The sequence below is a fragment of the Lithobates pipiens genome, unplaced genomic scaffold (genome assembly GCF_037356315.1).
Source record: "Lithobates pipiens isolate NorthernLeopardFrog02 unplaced genomic scaffold, aLitPip1_a1.2 Scaffold_30, whole genome shotgun sequence".
NCBI lineage: Eukaryota > Metazoa > Chordata > Amphibia > Anura > Ranidae > Lithobates > Lithobates pipiens.
In genome coordinates this window covers 53597216-53615551 of record NW_027507791.1, presented here as the reverse complement: position 1 = coordinate 53615551, position 18336 = coordinate 53597216, and the positions used below count along the sequence as shown (strand labels likewise).

Sequence of the window (18336 nt, the reverse complement as noted above, 5' to 3'; positions counted from 1 at the left end):
TTTGCAAACAAAATGTAGGTTTCCTATTTAGAATAATAAGCTGTCAGGGTAGTAAAACAGCGATATCAGAACTGATTCAATCATACAGTTTGTAGTGTACATGGATTTGCAAAACAATGGGATAAAGGAATATTCCTGAACTTTGTTTTATCTCATGATTACTGTGCAATTGTGTGAATGCATCAATGCAGTGCATGTCATCTCAGCTTGCAGAGCTTGGATTCATTGAATGAGTTTACCAACATTTTTAATATTGCAGAATATACAGCCTCATGCTACACAACTAAGCTCCATTTCATGCTGAATAAACTAAATTATTAATGTATCTTAAATAGAAAACTATCTTTAGATAGACTCCAAAAGCATTTTAATAAAATAAATTTGATAAAAATTCATAAGATTGATTTAACCACTAGCCGACCAGCACGCGACGATTTACATTGGCACAATGGCAGGGCTGGACAAATAGGAGTACAGGTACGTCCCCTTTAAGACGCGGCATTGTGACTCGATGTCTGCCGGGGGCCGCGATCGTGTCATGGAGTGGAAGAACAGGGAGATGCAGAGATCTACTGTCATTGGGAGCAGTGATTGCTGTGGTATCAGTGGAAGCCCATCTCCCCCACAGTTAGAATCACTCCATAGGACACACTTAACCCCCAGATCGCCCCCTAGTGTTTAACCCCTTCCCTGCCAGTGTCATTTACACAGTAATCAATGCATTTTTATAGCACTGATCGCTGTATAAATGACAGTAGTCCCAAAATGGTGTCAAAAGTGTCCGATGTGTCCGCCATAATGTCGCAGTCCTGATCCTGATTTTTTATTATTATTTTTTTTTTTAATAGTAATGGCGGTGATCTTTCGTTTTTTATCATGACTGCAACATTATGGCGGACACATCGGATACTTTTGACACCATTTTGGGACCATTGGCATTTATACAGCGATCAGTGCTATAAAAATGCACTGATTACTGTATAAATGACACTGGCAGGGAAGGGGTTAAACGCTAGGGGGCGATCAAGGGGTTAAGTGTGTCCTATGGAGGTGTTCTAACTGTAGGGGGGGTGGGCTTCCACTGACATGACAGCAATCACTGCTCCCGATGACAGAGCAGTAGATCCCTGTCATGTCACTAGGCAGAACGGGGGGAAATGCCTTGTTTACAAAAGCATCTCCGTGACACGATCGCGGCCCCTGGTGGACATCGAGTCCACGGTCACGGAGCATGTGGTGGTGAAGACGCGCCGACAATGCCGCGATTTAAAGGGGACTTACCTGTACGCCCATTTGCCCAGCCATGCCATTGTGCCGACGTACATCGTCGTGCGCTGGTCAGCTAGTGGTTAAAGAGAACCTGTCTTAAATATATTATATTACATAGGGGATTTTTTTTGTCCCTTCTTCCACTCTACTGAAAAAAAGCATCCTTGCTTTTGTCTGTGTTGGTGTTGGAGATTTTTCTTTTTCAATTTCTGTCTGTGAAACCGCTGTCATCATGACAATAAGCAGAGCACTGGGTTGCAGTAAGAACCTGACAGGGTTTCTAACTCTTCCCCACTCTATATAAGCAAATAAAGATCCAGATAGCCGCACTCCAAAACTAGTAGTTTCCTTTATTAAATATACAGTCTATACAAAAATGAATCAAAATTGCAAACTACTAACGCGTTTCACACCACTCTCACTGGTGCTTAATCAAAACAAATGCAAAGATAAAATGACATGGTGTACACATACAAAAAATGAAGATCCAATCGGGGGGCAAGCTGACGCCCTCATTCACATGCAAAGATCCATCTTCAATTAGGTTGATGAAGCAGCTGATGATACAACTCTATGAGTAGTATATTAACCCTTTATGCATGGACATATCAGACCTTCATGATGAATTTCATGATTGAAAAAAGATTTTTATATGGATGAAAGACACATTCCACATAGTCTAAAAAAAAAAACGAAAAACAAAAATGAAAAATAAAACTATACCATAAATCGATGCATTTGTTTGCAAGTTTGAGGAGTTACTAGCCTAGATTGCATGATATCGATATAAACATTTCAGTTTGTTCAAAACATTAAAAATAGCGCAGGAATAATCAATCGATCGGCTAAGTTTAAACTCAGCTGGTTTAAGTGAACCACTCACAGTCAGAACATAAAGCCACTTTTTATCCAATATTATAATGTAGTTAAATGATTTATATACAGTGGAACCTTGGATTACGAGCATAATCCGTTCCAGGAGAACGCTTGTAATCCAAAGCACTCGCATAGCAAAGCGAGTTTCCCCATAGAAGTCAATGGAAACGTATTGACTTCTATTACATGCAATACCGCATGTGGCCAGAGGTGGAGAGCCTCGGAAATACTCGGGGACAGCTCAGCTGAACTCGGAAAGGTTCGCAAACCGAGTCAGAATTAAAAAAAAAAAAAAAAAAAAGTTGCTCGTCCACTAAGGCTGGATTCACACCTGTGCAGTTTTAGTGCTTTTTGCCTTTTTGCAGATTTTCACTGCAGAACGTGTTTCCATAGGAAACCGTGTTAAATGAACTATAGTGCAAATCTGGAAAAGGGCAAAAAGCACTAAATCTGCATAGGTGTGAAACCAGCCTGAAGCCCCGGACCATTTGAGCACTTTTTGCGATTCGGTACTGCGTCGCTTTAACTGACAATTGCGCGGTCATGCGACGTGGTGCCCAAACAAAATCAACGTCCTTTTTCACCACAAATAGAGCTTTCTTTTGGTGGTATTTGATCACCTCTGCGGTTTTTATTTCTTGCACTATAAAAAAAAAAGAGCGACAATTTTGGAAACGCTTAATTTTTTACTTTTTGCTGTAATATCCCCAAAAAACATATTAAATTATTATTTTTTCCCTCAGTTTAGGCTGATATGCATTTTACTACATATTTTTGGTTAAAAAAAAATCGCAATAAGCGTATATTGATTGGTTTCCAAAAAATTTTTTGCGTCTACAAAATAGGGGATAGTTTATGGCATTTTTATTATAAAATTTTTTTTTTTTACTAGTAATGGCTGCGATTTTTATCAGGACTGCAACATTATGGCGGACACGTCGGACAATTTTGACATGTTTTTGGGACCATTGGCATTAATACATCGATCAGTGCCATTAAAAATGCACTGATTACTGTAAAAACGTCATTGGCAGTGAAGGGGTTAACACTAGAGGGCAGTGAAGGAGTTACGTGTGTCCTAGTTTGTGTTCTAACTGAAGGGGGGGTGGGGACTGTGCAGGGAAGATAACAGATCCTCTGTTCATACTCTGTATGAACAGAGGATCTGTCAGTTCTCCCATCAGAGAACCGGAAACTGTGTTCCGGATTCCCCATGTGCCCTGAGCGATCGCGAGAGCCCGGCAGTGATCGAGACCGCCAGGCACTCGCATCGGCTCAGGGGTGCGTGCGCTCTCTGGAGGCGCGCATTGCGCCCCTTAGTGCCCGTCTATGGTACCGACGTACCATGACGGCGATTCGCGCAGCCGAGCCATGTTGCTGCAGTATAACTGCGGCAGCTGGTTGGCATGCGGTTAAAATGCTCGTTAACTGCGTTACTCGTTAACCAAGGTTCTGCTGTATAACAAATTGAATTTAAAGCAAGCTAAAAATAATAACAATAATATACACCCCTGCACCATCACTTTGCAAAGAAATGTGTGTATATGCATATGTTCAATCATTTTTACTTGGCTAGACCTATTATGTTATAATGAATACAATTCTTTCTAGCTAAGCTGTACTATTTATAATACTCCACACTGATGTTTTCTACAACTATACACATCTGCGTATAGTAAATTATATTTACATATACGAATATTCATTCATAAAAAATGGGACAAGCCCCATTCGAAGTTCATGGACGCTGGCTTTCTAGCATTAAGAAAAAATATCCAATAGACTTCTCTTCTACAGAGCATTTTACATTTATCTCCCCCTCCTACTGGCGTCAAAATTCTTTCCACCGCTTGGATGACCAAATCATCTCTTTTTGGAGTATGTCATTCCAATGTCTCGCTACGTTCATATTGTGATTTTTTTTTTTCAATATTATATAAATGTTCTTCCCCACTCTTTTCAAAATGAAATGTTATTTTTCTGTGGGAAATACACTTGATTGTTTTCATGACAACTGTTTTCAGACATACAACGTTTGATCTTTGTCTTTTTTTTGTTTATTGCAGTTACTCCTGTGGAATACCAGCCTCCAGGCTTCAAAGAAGGAAGCTGCGATGGCATGCTGTTTGAAGGGGAACCCATGTACCTAAGTGTTGGTGAGGTGGCCACGCCTTTTCATGCTCTAAAAGTCAGGGTCACAACAGAAAAAGAAAGAATGGAGAACGTTGGAAAAAGCATATTGAAGGAGTCAGAGAGTAAAACGCCTACACAAGCTATCAAGCTGGATATTGATGAAGCACAGCTCCCTGACTGTACTCTCAGTGTAAGATCCATAAATCTGTTTGATCAGCAGGGTTGGTCACTTAAAAACAATACCAGGATTGGGAGGGATCCACAGCATTGGATACTTATATCATTAGGGGACCTAAACTACATGGTCTCCACACATGAGTTTTCACACTATATTACTAAAAGTATTGGGACACCTGCCTTTAAATTAATTTTAATGGAATCCCAGTCTTAGTCCGTAGGGTTTAATAGTGAGTTGGCCCACCTTATGCAGCTATAACAGCTTCAACTCTTCTGGGAAGGCCGTCCACAAGGTTTAGGAGTGTGTCTATGGGACTGTTTGACCATTCTTCCAGAAGTGCATTTGTGAGGTCAGGCACTGATATGAACAAGAAGACCTGGCTCTAATTAATCCGAAAGGTGTCCTATTGGGTTGAAGTCAGGACTCTCTGTGCAGGCCAGTCAAGTTCCTCCACCCCAAACTTGCTCATCCATGTCTTTACGGACCTTGCTTGTGCAATGGTGTGCAGTCCTGTTGGAACAGGAAGGGGCCATCCCCAAACTGTTCCCACAAAGTTGGGAGCATGAAATTGCCCAAAATGTCTTGGTATGCCCCTTGCCTTAAGAGTTCCCTTCACTGGAACTAAGGGGCCAAGCCCAACCCCTGAAAAACAACCCCACACCATAATCCCCCTCCACCAAATGATTTGGACCAGTGCACAAAGCAAGGTCCATAAGGAGCATCTCCAAACTTCCAGGTCTGCAGTGGTCAGGATCTTAACAGAAGTGGCCCAAGAAAGGAAAACCAGCAAAGCAGGGACAGGATCATAGGCGGCCAAGGTCTATTGATGCATGCAGGTTGTGAAGGCCAGGCTGTGTCGTCTGATTCAATAGAAGAGCTACCTGAGCTCAAGTTGCTGAAAAAATTATTGCTGGTTCTGATAGAAAGTTGTTGGAACACACAGTGCATCACAGTTTCTTGCATATGAGGCTGCGTAGCCAAAAAACGGTCAGGGTGCCCATGCCAACCTGTGTCCACAGCCAAAAATGCCTACAAATTGACCAAGCAATGGAAGAATTTGGCCTGCTCTTATGAATCATGTTTTCTTTTACATCATGTGCAAGAAACTTTTACATCATGTGGATGGTCAGGTACATGTCCATCCCTTGCCTGTGAAAGAGATGGTACAAGGATGCATTATGGAAAGAAGGTAAGCCGGTGGAGGCAGCAATCTTTTACCGACAGCTTAGTGCAAGATATCACAGCATACCTGCAGAGGTCTAGTAGAGTCCATGCCTTAACGTGTCAGGGCTGCTTTGGTGGCAAAAGAGGGACTTACTCAATATTAGGTGGATGGTCATGTTATGGTCACTGATCAGTGTGTGTGTGTGTATATGTATATGTGTATCCACAGGACATGAAGACCTCTCTGGGATCCTAACTGGCTGATGTGGTTTGAAGGGTATACCTTCTTCATCAAAGGTTTAACCTTCTACCTCAGCTCTTATCAAGAAAGTATACCTTTCGAAACGTGTCAGCCTGTTAGGATCCTGGAGAGGTCCACCTGTCTCCATACGTTGGGTTGTATTGGGTTCCTAAGGCTGTAAATACTTTTCCTTTGCATCCCCTTTTTTTAACTATTACTCTGACTGGGGTTTTCTGGAAGCCTCCCATCTTTTTATCTTGCATGTGCCTTCAGTTTAATGCGTAAGGCACTTTGGCTTATGTGCTGGACTGAGGAACTCTTTTATAAGAGGCATTTGATCTGCATGGCCTTGAGGAACAAAGCCTCCTAGGACCGGATCCTAATAATATCACTAAGGATGCTACTGGTGGCAGGAGCACCCATCTTTCCCAGTTGAAGAAACCTAAGAAGCACACTGTGAAGTCATCTTCCTCTCTGCCCATAAAGAAGTGTCGTTTTTCATTTCAGCACTTTCTAATTTCTACATTTCTGTTATCTCACTTCCAAACTTTAACAGATCTCGATCGGGCCCCCTCTAGTCTTCTGGATCAGCGTGTCATTGTCCCATGCCTTGCGGCAGAACGGTTCCAGGGGTTTTACTCTGACCTGTTCACTGTTCCCAAATCGAATGGATGCAGATGCCCAACGTTGAACATCAAGGTACTGAATGTTCACATTTGGGTCAAAATGTTTCGGATGAAATATACCAGATCTGTCGTCCCTTTCCTTCACCAGAAATTCTTTCTGGCTTCTGTGGAATTACATGTATTAATTTTCACACTAAATCTTTCTGCACTTTGTTGTGTATTCACTTCAGTATATGAATGTATGGCTCTGCCCTTTGGCTTCTGCTATGCACCTCCAGTGTTCGCCAAGGTGCTGACTCCTGTGTTGACCTTGCTGTGTCATCATTGTGGGACGACCTCCTGTCATGGGAACAGTTGGCAAAGGCTCTGTCAGATACATCTCTTGTCCTGATAATACAGAGAGTCCTGACACTATAGACATTGTTACTGGAACCGACTCATTGCTTGGAATATCTGGATCTGTTCCTGGGAACAACCAGAGTATTCTTTCTTCAGAAAAAGTTTCAGACTCTCCGATCTGAAGCTGGAACTTTTCAGTCCAGAAGCTGTCTGACTTTTCGATTCTGCATGAGAGAATTGGGACTGAATGTAGCCTCCTTCGTAGTGTTCTCTTTTTTTCCATTTTCACTTTTTTTGGATAGGCCAAAGTCAAGGATGAGGCTATCCCTGGCTTGGTGTCTCAAGAATATAGCAATGGAGCCAGGGAAGTCCTACTTTAAGTCTTTTGTGATATTTTCATGATGTACGTTAGCCTCTTGAGCTGGGAGGAAGTGCTTGGCACCTTGTCGGTACAGGGGACTTAGTTGTCAGAGGAATCCCATCTCCTAATAAACATCTTGGAGCTTTGGACAAATTGGTTGGACCTTCTGTGTTTGACCAACCTATTGGACTGTCATCCAATCCAAATTCAGTTGGACAATGCCATGCTGTTTGCATACATCAGTTAGGAACAACAAGTCTTGCAGACATAGACAATTAGCAGACAAATTTCCCCAGGTGGCAGTGTCTAGCCCAAGGATGGTGATCTCTACATCCAGAGATATTTCAGTATCTGTGTCACAGGTGAGGGATTTGGACTTATTGGCCTCCAGATTCAACAAAAAACTGGACAGATATGTATCTAGGTACAGGGATCCCTTGGTGGAAGCAGTGGATGCACTGGTGGTTTATTGGGATCAGTACATCTAGAACTATGACTTTCTTCCCCTGAAACTCCTTCCTCATCTGCTTTGCAGTATGATGATTGAGGGCATTCTAGTGATCTTAATTGCCTAGTATTGGCCCAGGCATGTGTAGTAAAACTTCTAGTGGAGCACTGTGGGTCCTGCCAGAATGTCCATATTTATTGTCCCAAGGGCCAATTCAACATCCTGCTCCTCAGTTCTTGACTTGAAAGGCATGGCCATTGAAGCTCAGATTCTAAGGAACAGGGGCAGCCTCTAGATCTATGATTCCCTCCATGCTTAAGGCTAGGAAATCCACTTCCTGGATGATTTATAATTGAATGTAGAAGACTTTTTTTTTTCACTTTTTGTGAGTCTAGGAGCTTTCACTCAAGGAGTTTCTGCATTGGAGAAAACCACCTTCTTCCTACAGTTGGGTCTTGGCAAATGTTTTGGTCTCAGCACCGCTAAAGATCAGGTGTCTACAGTTTACATTCTGTTTCAGAGACTGTTGGCCTCTCACTCTTCAATTAAGACTTTTGTGCAGGAAATCTCCAATATGGTTTCCCCATGTCTATTCCCTTTCACTCTGTGGAATCTGAATCTGGTTCTCTCTGATATCAGAAGCTGGTGTTTGAACCTGATAGAGACATTCATTTCTCTACTCTACAAGATGGTGTTGAAGCTCAGGACTTAAAAATAAATCCTAAAATAGCCTTTGAAATTTACCTTAACTGGTCCATCAAAAAGAAATGACCCTCTAGTGCTTGAATGTGGTTTGGGCTGTTTAAGTCTGTGTTTTAGCTGGTGTTTCAGATGGGCCTCAGAAAGGTGCCCTGGCTTTTTTTTCCCACCATCTGAGTGAATTAAACAGATCATCATGCAGTTTTATGATATCAAGAATCAGAGTTCCCCCCTTTCTTGTTAAGTCTAACTCCATTAGACTTTCAGTAACAGACAAACTAATTAAACCCCTAATCTAGCAAATACATTCTAAAGCCCAACTCTGGGCAAAAAAAAAAGTTTTCCCATACACGGGGCAAATACTTGTTTTTGTCTAGGGGATAGGAGAACGGAGATATACTTACCTAATCCTCTGATACTCAGCACAAGACTGGTCCCTGTGGCTTCTGCCTCTCTGCGGTCTTGTGTGGTAGAGTACTCCTGACGTCCTCATGCCCACAGACCTACTCTGGACACGGGAATGTCAGGAACACTCCACTGCTGGATCATGGGTATTTAAGGCAACATGGTCTAATGTCATATTTCTAGAGTTTCTCTGTCAATGTTACTGCGTTTATTGGTAACAGTGTTTTGGTATTATCCAGAGTTTGAATTGGATCTCTCATAGATCCGTTACATATCTTTTTCCTATTCCCAAAGATCAGCAATGCTGATACTTGCAGTTCCATGGCTTTAAAGGGCAAAGGTCTGGCGTTCTTCCTGGTTGATACCGGGTCATGAATGTAACAAGTTGCACATCAAAGCTTTGTAGCATATCAGGCCTCCATCCAGGCTGAACAGCACTTGGATCCGGATCGTCTGATGCAAGCAAGCTTGAAAGGGACCGTAGCTGATAAGATGATTAATGAATGTCCTGCTACAGAAGATCAAAAGATCAAAAGCATTGAAGACTGAACAAGAAACATAGACATGGACAATGCTGCCCCTAGAGGCCAATACAGCAGGGCGGACAGTAATATAATATATTGAGGGCTACCCCACAAGTACTGTGATTTGTCAAAAGTCTAGATGGGATGGCAATGGGGTTGGGTCTGGATGGTGTATGATTGAAGTATAAAAGGACTGAACGAGTCAGAGAGCATCTTCTCTCTACCCTTTTTTGCTAATGGCTCTTCCCTGATGGTTCTGAGCCTCATGGCTATCCCTCTTTTGCCATCTGAGCCCAGCTGACGAAACAAAACCTTGAGGGAAGCATTGTGATAAGTATCTGATATTCTTGCATTATATGTTCTGGTGTTATATGCTTTGTAATATCTTTCTTTAGTATTTTCATGTTAGCGTTTTCCTACTTTATTGGGAAATAAATAAGACTTTGTTTTATTAAGCTGTGTGCTTGGTTTCATAGCTAATCTTGTATTATAGTGATATCAACAGTAGCATGTGATCAGTGTTTATTAGCTAACTAGGGGAATAGACAAGTTAATACATACAAGTTACTACATATATGCAATAAATAGATGGAGTCTGCAACCACCCTTGAATAATATTTATTGTACCAATTACTTCAATGGGGGAGCGGAGGACTAGGTGAGTATACAGCTTTTTCCTCTCCCCTGGACAAAACGAGCAGTGTACCCATGCAGTGCACGCACAGCCCCACTGCATGGAATGCTTTTGTTTTGCTTGGAGTTTGGAGTTGAGCTTTAAGCAGTTACAGTGGCGGGTTTTGTTTTTTTTCGTTCGGGAAAAGGGTATATATATATATATATATATATATATATATATATATATATATATTGTAATGTTCGGGGGACCAGGTAGACCGCAGGACACAGGCTTTTCATACAACAAAGGGTTTATTAACTTAAATAGCTTTACAGCAGCCAAAAACAAAAGGAAAAAGATTTGTAGTCTCACCGACTTGCAAAGTCCAGAACAGCTGTCCTTATCAGAAACAGAGCTTGGTCTTGATGGCAGGTAGCTTCTCCTACCAGGAGCCTTCCAAACAGGACACTGCTGTCCACTTCATTTGCTGCAACCCAAAACAAACGCCAAACACCATCCACCATGTGTTCTCCACTCCTCCACACCACTCTACAACTTCCTGTCTTGCCTTTTAAAGACACTTCCTCTAACAGGTGGGTTAATCAATTTTCATTCCCTAAAGAGAGCACAACCCAAACAGAGGGGAAATATAGCGTCCTTCCAGGACCCAGCCACGGCGTCCATTACAATATATATACCGTATTTATCGGCGTATAACACGCTCCGGCATATAACACACACCCCAAGTTTAGGAGGGAATTTTAAGGAAAAAAACTTTTAGGAGGGAAGTTTAAGGAAAAAAAAACTTACATTTAAATGCCCATCAATGCAGCCTTATCAGTGTCCATCTGAAGCCTTGTCAGTGTCATTTTCAGCCTTGTCATGCAGCTTGTCCATCATTGCAGCCTTGTCAGTGTCATATGCAGCTTTGTCATGCAGCCTTGTCCACTATTGCAGCCATGTCCATCAATGCAGCCTTGTCCCCTTGTCTGTGTCATTTTCAGCCTTGTCTGTTGTATTTTTAGCTTTTATTTTTAAAAATGGTGCCACCGAGATGTCCTGTGTATCTCGGTGGCGCTCGGTAGTTCTCTGCCGCCTTCGGCCGCTCTCGTTTGCTTTCGGCCGCCTTCGGCCCTTCCCTTCGGCCCCTTCGGCCCAAATGGTGGGGGATCGGCGTATAACACGCACCCGCGATTTTCCCCTGATTTTAATGGGAAAAAAGTGCGTGTTATACGCCGATAAATACGGTATATATATATATATATATTTATATAAATAAACGCTAATCGTTGTAAGCACCCCTGATAGTGATATATGGTTTGTCCCAAACTCTGTAACTGTCACTTCTGCGGGACAGAAAGTAGGGAAAAAAGTTTTGGTTGGAGTTAGGTTTGGCTGATTTCAAGGAATGGAATGGCTAGAAGACTGGGTGAAAGTGGGTAATATAAAGCTGTAGCTGCACTTTATGCAAGGAAATCATTAAAAGCGAACATCCCTCAGACATTATGAATGTTGTATTACTGGTATAATCTATTCTTAGTATAAAAAGAGCATAATCTATACAACAATAAACTTGATGCTAAATGCTGCTGTTCACTTATTCTTGCATTGCACTAAGATGAACAATTACCATTCCTTTTTTTTTTTTTGCTGCTTATTTAATTTATTCAGCCTTTCTATGCAGTCTTATGTTTAATAATGTACTGAATTTATCCATTGTATCTTAACTGAGTGGCACATTTATTGAAAGCTGCATTTCTATGATTTACCTCGTAAATGCTGAAACCTAGTTATTATCTTCCTGGTGCTGTCTGGAAATTAGATTTCTGAAGCTCATTCCGTTCTACTACACAAAAAAGCAAAATCAATAGGCAGAAATGAAATCTGTTGCAGGAAGAATAAACGGCTCTCTTTTCTATTTACCTTTATGAAGGATGAGCAGCTGCGTGATTACCAAGCTGATGTACTGAAGAAGGACGTTTCATCTTTGCGTGTGGAAGGTAAGAAATGCAGCACAGGTTAGAAATACGGGCTTTCCCTGCTAAACTGTTATTAGTAAATCTAGTTGTATCTCCTCACTCCTGTTTCAAAGGGTATCTTATTTGTAAAGACATAGACAGGGCATGTGAAATTAGAGCAAAGCTGAACCTGGACCCACTTTGTGCATTGTAAATTTGTTCTTTATCTCTAACTAAAGATGCCACCAGCCTGATCATCTCTTTCCTCATTTTAGTGGCTGGACCAGTAAAATATAGCCCAGGAGGCAACCCTATTTGTAACAGAGTTGCTTGCTTTTTGACTCAACCTTCCTAATGCCATGCCCCCTTGAGAAAATTTCCCAAGTTGTGGGGACCCCTAACAGTAAAATTTTCATAGCATGGGTTGTCAGCACCCAAGGCAAGACAAGTAATTTGCGCCACCAAACCCACGAACATTTAGCGCTCCTTGAGTCCCTTCCACTCGTACAGTATTAAAACCCCTTATGGTACATTTTAGGATGTACCACTCTTTCTCTTTGTTCTCCTTTCTTTCCCTTTCCCCCCCTCTCTATCCTAATTTCTTTTTTTCCCCTATCCCTCTCTCTAGCCATCTTTCTTGTTTTCTGTTGTTCTTTCTCTGCCTTTTTCTTTGTTCCTCCCCCTCTTTTCCTCTCCCTTACATGTATTCTCTATTTTTATTCCTTCTCTTACTCCTTGGCTTGGGGAGTGGGGGGGGATGGGATGAGTGGCAGTGCTGATGGGGAGTTGGGATCAGTGGCAGTGCTGGGGGGAGTTCTGATCAGCCAACTTAGGTGATCTTGAGCAAGGTCATCTGAGAACTGTAGTGTAGACTTTTAATGGCAACTATAATCACAGGTAGTGGTACTCACTGTGTCTACGACTTTGTGGTGTCTTGTAGTAGTGACACCCATGGCGAAATCAGGAGATAGGGTCTCCTCCAGTCCCTCTGACTTCATATTCCTCACCAGTCAGCTGACCTCTAGTCTCTGCCCCCCATGCCGTGAACTGAATGGGTGGCTGCGAAGAGGCTGAGTGGGCAGCCACAGGCTCCAGGAACAGCCCAACTGGGCGGCCACAGGCTCCAGGGACAGCCCTGCTTGGCGGTTGCAAAAAGGCTGGGAGAGCGGTGCGGGTTTCAGGAACTGCCCAGTATACGGTGACCCCTGGCAAATCATAATTTGACCCCTGAGGGGGTCCCAACCCCCAGGTTGACAACCACTGGTATAAAGAGATACAATAGAGAATAAGAGTGCTAATGTGGATTTACTAAAGAAACAGAGACTGCTTCCTTGGTAAAGTGAGTGTTCACTTAGCTTAATCTCCCTGGCAAAGCGGTACATTGTTTTGCTTGGAACAGTAAACAGAGCTTATATAGTGAAGTACAGTAATTTTAAATCCATCAGACTGTTTCGATGTTGAATTATAAAAGCAGCAGTGTTCTGTCAGATCCACAGGTGTAGCAAGATGGCGGCGACTGAGCATCCCTTCCGTTACAAGATGTGACGGGCCGCCTAATCTCAGGGAACGCCGGCCGGAGGACACATCGGGAGGACATCGGGGATCGCAGGAACAAGGTAAGTATCACAACAGTGTAATCCCAAGTGTGGCTCGGAGTTATCGCTTTTGGTACTGAAAATTAACCCCGAACCACACTCGGGATTACCGCCAGGAAAGTTAAACCATTTAGATCCAGGGGCAGCTGAAACCTTTGTGACCAGGCCAAATTTTGAAGTTTGGTTATGCAACGGCTTACCCAACAATAACTTTTTTTTTTTAATAGTCTTTATTTTAATTTTTTGCAGAAGGACAGTGACAAAAATAAAGCACGTGTATGCGTAATATTAGAACAGGTCGGCTTCTAGGTTTGAGCCTAGGTTCACATTGCAGCGATCAAATCAGCACCTATTGCCAGCAATGGCATCGTCCAAATCGGTGCGACACCAATTCCCAAACGTAGTTTCTGTACTACTTTTGTCAACTTTGGGGTGTGATTTGTATGGACATCTGTGCAGCAACCCGCACAGATGTCTTTAAAATTGCCCCCGAAGTCGGGGCTGACATGCGGGTATGAAATTTCAATCCCGCTCTCAGTATGAACCTGGGCTATTATGCACAGCTGCACTGGATTCTGTGTGCACCAGTTTTAGTAAATACCCATAACTATTTTATTGCATGCATTCTCTATTATGCCATCCTTTTTTACATGTATGTTCTAATATTCTGTTGACTTACACATGCTTTATTATTTTCATTGTTCTTCTGCAAAACATTTTAATAAACTTCCCCCAGTATGTCTTCGAAATATCACAGACTGAGTATACGATGTTGATGTAGATTACAGGACTTTGGGGATCGTCTACATGTACAGCCAGTGAAATGTCCAGTCCTTTCTTTGTAAGGCAGATGGTCAGGGGGGAATAGCAGGAAATACAGATCAGGGTAGAAAAAGGGAGGGAGAGAAGGGAAAGAGGGAAGAAAAAAAAGGGGGGTATGTCTACTTTGGTATATGAAATGATTATAATCTGGGGACAAGAAAAAAAATGTAAGCGTGCTAAGACTCCATGTTCGAGGAAAGATCTATATTCTGGAGAGCATGTGTATTCTACCCAGTAAAACCAAGTGTTATTTGATCACCTCTGCATTTTATTTTTTTTGCGCTATACACAAAAAAGAGCGAAAATTTTGGGAAAAAAAACTATACTTTTTGCTATAATAAATATCCCCAAAAATGTTTTTAAAAAAAACTATTTTCTTCATCAGTTTAGGCCAATATATATTTTTCTACATATTTTTTTTTATAAAAAAATAAAAAAACACAATAAGCGTATATTGATTGGTTTGCGCAAAAGTTATAGCGTCTACAAAATAGGGGATAGATTTATGGCATTTTTATTATTTTATTTTTTTACTAGTAATGGAGATGATCAGATTTTTAGCGGACACTTTTGACACATTTTTAGGACCATTGACATTTATACAGCGATCAGTGCTATAAAAATGCACTGATTACTGTGTAAATGACACTGGCGGGGAAGGGGTTAACACTAGGGGGCGATCAAGGGGTTAAATGTGTGTTCCCTCAGTGTGTTCTAATAGGATAGGACTGAGTAGGAGAGGAGACATATCGCTGTTCTTATTTACCAGGAACAAACAACATGTGTCCTCTCCTCTGACAGCACAAGGATTTGTGTGTTTACACACACAAATCCCCATGCTGGTGCTCGTGCACGTGATTGCAACTGACGACCACATTCATTGGGTCCCCCGCCATGCAGTGGGCGCACGCGCCCCCTGTCAGCTCTAAATGAAACCCGTACGGGGTTTCGCCATTCTGCCCCAGTAAATAAATGTGAGCTGGTAGGGAACTGGTGACAGGAGAAGTCCAGCCTGAGTTTGTTTGTCTGGGCTTCTCCTCTGGGTCTCAGGAGTGCAGTTTGTTTTGTGACCCGTTTTCAGCGCAGAGTGGTCTGAAGTCCACTCTCTGCTGACGTCAATGCAATCAGTCGAGGCACCGCGTCATCCCGACTTCCCAAGTCTGAATCCACCAGCTGCTTTGACTGATGGAAGTCTCAGCGTCTCAGCGAGCCGCTCCCCGCCCCTCCACAGCTCAGCGCTCCTAAGAGCGTGGAGGAGCAGAGAGGAGAGATGCTGATTGACAGGCAGCAGCTCTCCTCCCGGGGATCGGTGAGAACCGAGCCATCGGTGGTGTTTGGTGGCTCGGTTCTCAGTGCAGAGACAGCGGGGAACAGATCGTTCTGATTCTAGATAAGTATGAATTTAGGAAAAAAAAAAAAAACATACTCCTCTTTTATTAGTGGGATTTTTTTTTATTTACCAAAGACGTGTAGCAGAATTCATATTGGCCTAAATTTATGAAGAAATTAGATTTTTTTTTTTTTTTTATGTGTTTTTTAACAGAAAGTAGAAAATCTTGTTTTTCTTTCAAAATTGTCTGTCTTTTTTTTTTTTTTTTGTATTAAAAAAATAAAAAAAAAACAGTGGTGTTCAAATACCACTAAAGTAAAACTATTTGTGAGAAAAAAAATTGTAATTTGTGTACAGAGTTGCAAATTCCCAGTTTAAAAAAACAAAAAATGCTCTGGTCATGAAAGGGGTAAAATTTTCAGGAGGTCAAGTGGTTAACCTGTAAAATAATTGTGTGTCATTTTCCTCTTTGTAAATTACCTCTATATATTCAAACACTGGCCTTTCTATGGTAATAGTTGTCAGTTTTTGTTCTTTTAGCCCTTGTACACACGGTGGATTTTGTCCGACGGATTTTGTCCAAAACTGTTGCATACACACGGTCGGACAAAGTTGTCAGAAAATCCGATCGTACTTAACGTGATGACCTTATTTCGTTAGGATGGGACTACGTTCAGGCTAGTAGCCAATAGCTTTGGTCTAGGATCTGATTTGATCTGAGCATGCGTGGCACTTTGTCCGATCGGAATTCTCTACACATGATCGGACAAAGTCCGATCGGATCATGTTGTCGGAAAATTTTATAGCCCAGCTGGAAAACTTGGTCCGTCGGATACTCCGATGAAAACAGTCCGATGGAGCCCACACACAGTCGGATTATCCGACAATACGGTCCTATCGAACATTGTCCATCGGAATGTCCGACCGTGTGTACAAGGGCTAACAGAAAAAAAAACAGAAGCCAGTGAGTCTCCTTGCAGATGTTATTGTGATGTTTATTATTGCTGATCTCATTTTTCAGATTTCAGTCTCGGTTCTCAAGAGGATGATATGATGAAAACTGATCATTGTATTAATCAGCCCTTGCAGGTACTGTCCGACAATATTCTCTGCTCTATAAAACATGTTGTATTTATGTGCACTCATGACAAGCACAGAGGCTTGTTGGTAAATGAATAGATGTCTGTAGATTTTTTTTTTTTTAGGGAGAGGGATAAAGACACATGTATTTTCGGACTTGTATTTTCCACGTGAACAGCCTCATGAGCGGTACTTACATTTCTGACAATTGAGGCGGTAAAATGCATCCTGGAATATCCGACCTTTGATGTGACAAAGGTTTCCACCTCTGTTGCTTATCTACAATTTACAGTGACTGGTTCTTACCACATCCCATGGAAATAGCTGTGAATTAAACAAGGTGGGACCTTTGGACATCACACGCGGGAACGTACTGACTGTATATCATTCAGCAAACATGATTTAGGTTGCATAGCAGCAGCACACAGATCAATTCACTGGGTGGGTCTAATATAAGGAAGTAAAGCACTGCACCTCTAACCAAAGTAGCTGCCACAACACAGAAAGACGGTTCAGAAAGAGCCATAATATGTGGGTTCTTGCAGAAAAGACTAGCCTACAGGTTATACTAGTGAATAATTCTTTGACCTCTTCTTGATTTTTATTTATTTATTTTTTTATTTTTTTAGGCTCGACTTTCACAGTATAGGCCAGTGATGGTGAACCTTGGCACCCCAGATGTTTTGGAACTACATTTCCCATGATGCTCTTGCACTCTGCAGTGTAGTTGAGCATCATGGGAAATGTAGTTCCAAAACATCTGGGGTGCCAAGGTTCACCATCACTGGTATAGGCCCTCTTTAAAGTGATTGTAAAGGCAAATTTTTTTATTTTATTTAATGCAATGGTATTGCACAGAGTGGTTGCCTACCTTTTCCTCTGCAGCTCCCCGCTGGCAAGAAGAAAGAAATGGCTGCACATCCAGCACATGGCTTGCAAAATGGACAGCGCCAGCAAGGAACTAGAGAAAGAACCGCTGCTCCAGGTGTATAAGATAGAACTAGTTTTAATATCTCATGGAGTGCTAGCCACGGCCCGCCTCCGTGGGAAACTTGGAAAGAAGAAAGAAATGGCTGCACATCCGGAACTTCTGATGGCCTTTTATTGTTCATAAAGATAAAACCAAAGACACCAAACTGTGGTCACGTAGATGCTTTTCACACATACATCTTGTGCTTAATCATTGATTAAGCACAAGATGAAATATAAAAGGCAATCAGAAGTTCTGGATGTGCAGCCATTTCTTTCTTCTTTCCAAGTTTCCCACAGAGGCCGGGACGGGGCTGGCACTCCATGAGATACTCCAACTAGGTCTGGTGTCCGTTTATGAAGCAGTGAACCGCGGTGATCCCGAGGATCGCCGCTGATCACAGCCCATAAACGGTTTATGAAACAGAGATAATGGGGGGGGGGGGGGGGGGGAGAAGTGTTTGAACATGTTCTCCCACTGATGAGCTCCGCACACAGAGAATCCTCATAGACTGACCCAGTAACGGGCAGTTTATGAAGCTGCGATCTGAGCGCTTCACTGGCGATCTGAGTCAGAATTCTCCTCCCCGATTCTCCAGCTCAGAGGTGGATCATCGGTGGTGGTGGTGGGGGGGGGGGGGGGGGTTGGGGAGGGAATCTGGTTGGATCTGAGGGGGAAAGAGGAAGATTTTTAACTTATGCC

General features: G+C 42.3%; 1 protein-coding gene across 1 annotated transcript in view; it reads left to right on the top strand.

The window, feature by feature from the left end:
- The window catches only part of HORMAD1 (HORMA domain containing 1), a 96469-nt gene that overhangs the window by 60056 nt on the left and 18077 nt on the right, over positions 1 to 18336 (top strand). The window contains exons 10-12 of the mRNA XM_077464229.1: positions 4212 to 4468; positions 11813 to 11879; positions 16606 to 16673. Coding sequence (XP_077320355.1) covers positions 4212 to 4468; positions 11813 to 11879; positions 16606 to 16673 — 392 coding nt within the window. The remainder of the gene's footprint in view (positions 1 to 4211; positions 4469 to 11812; positions 11880 to 16605; positions 16674 to 18336) is intronic.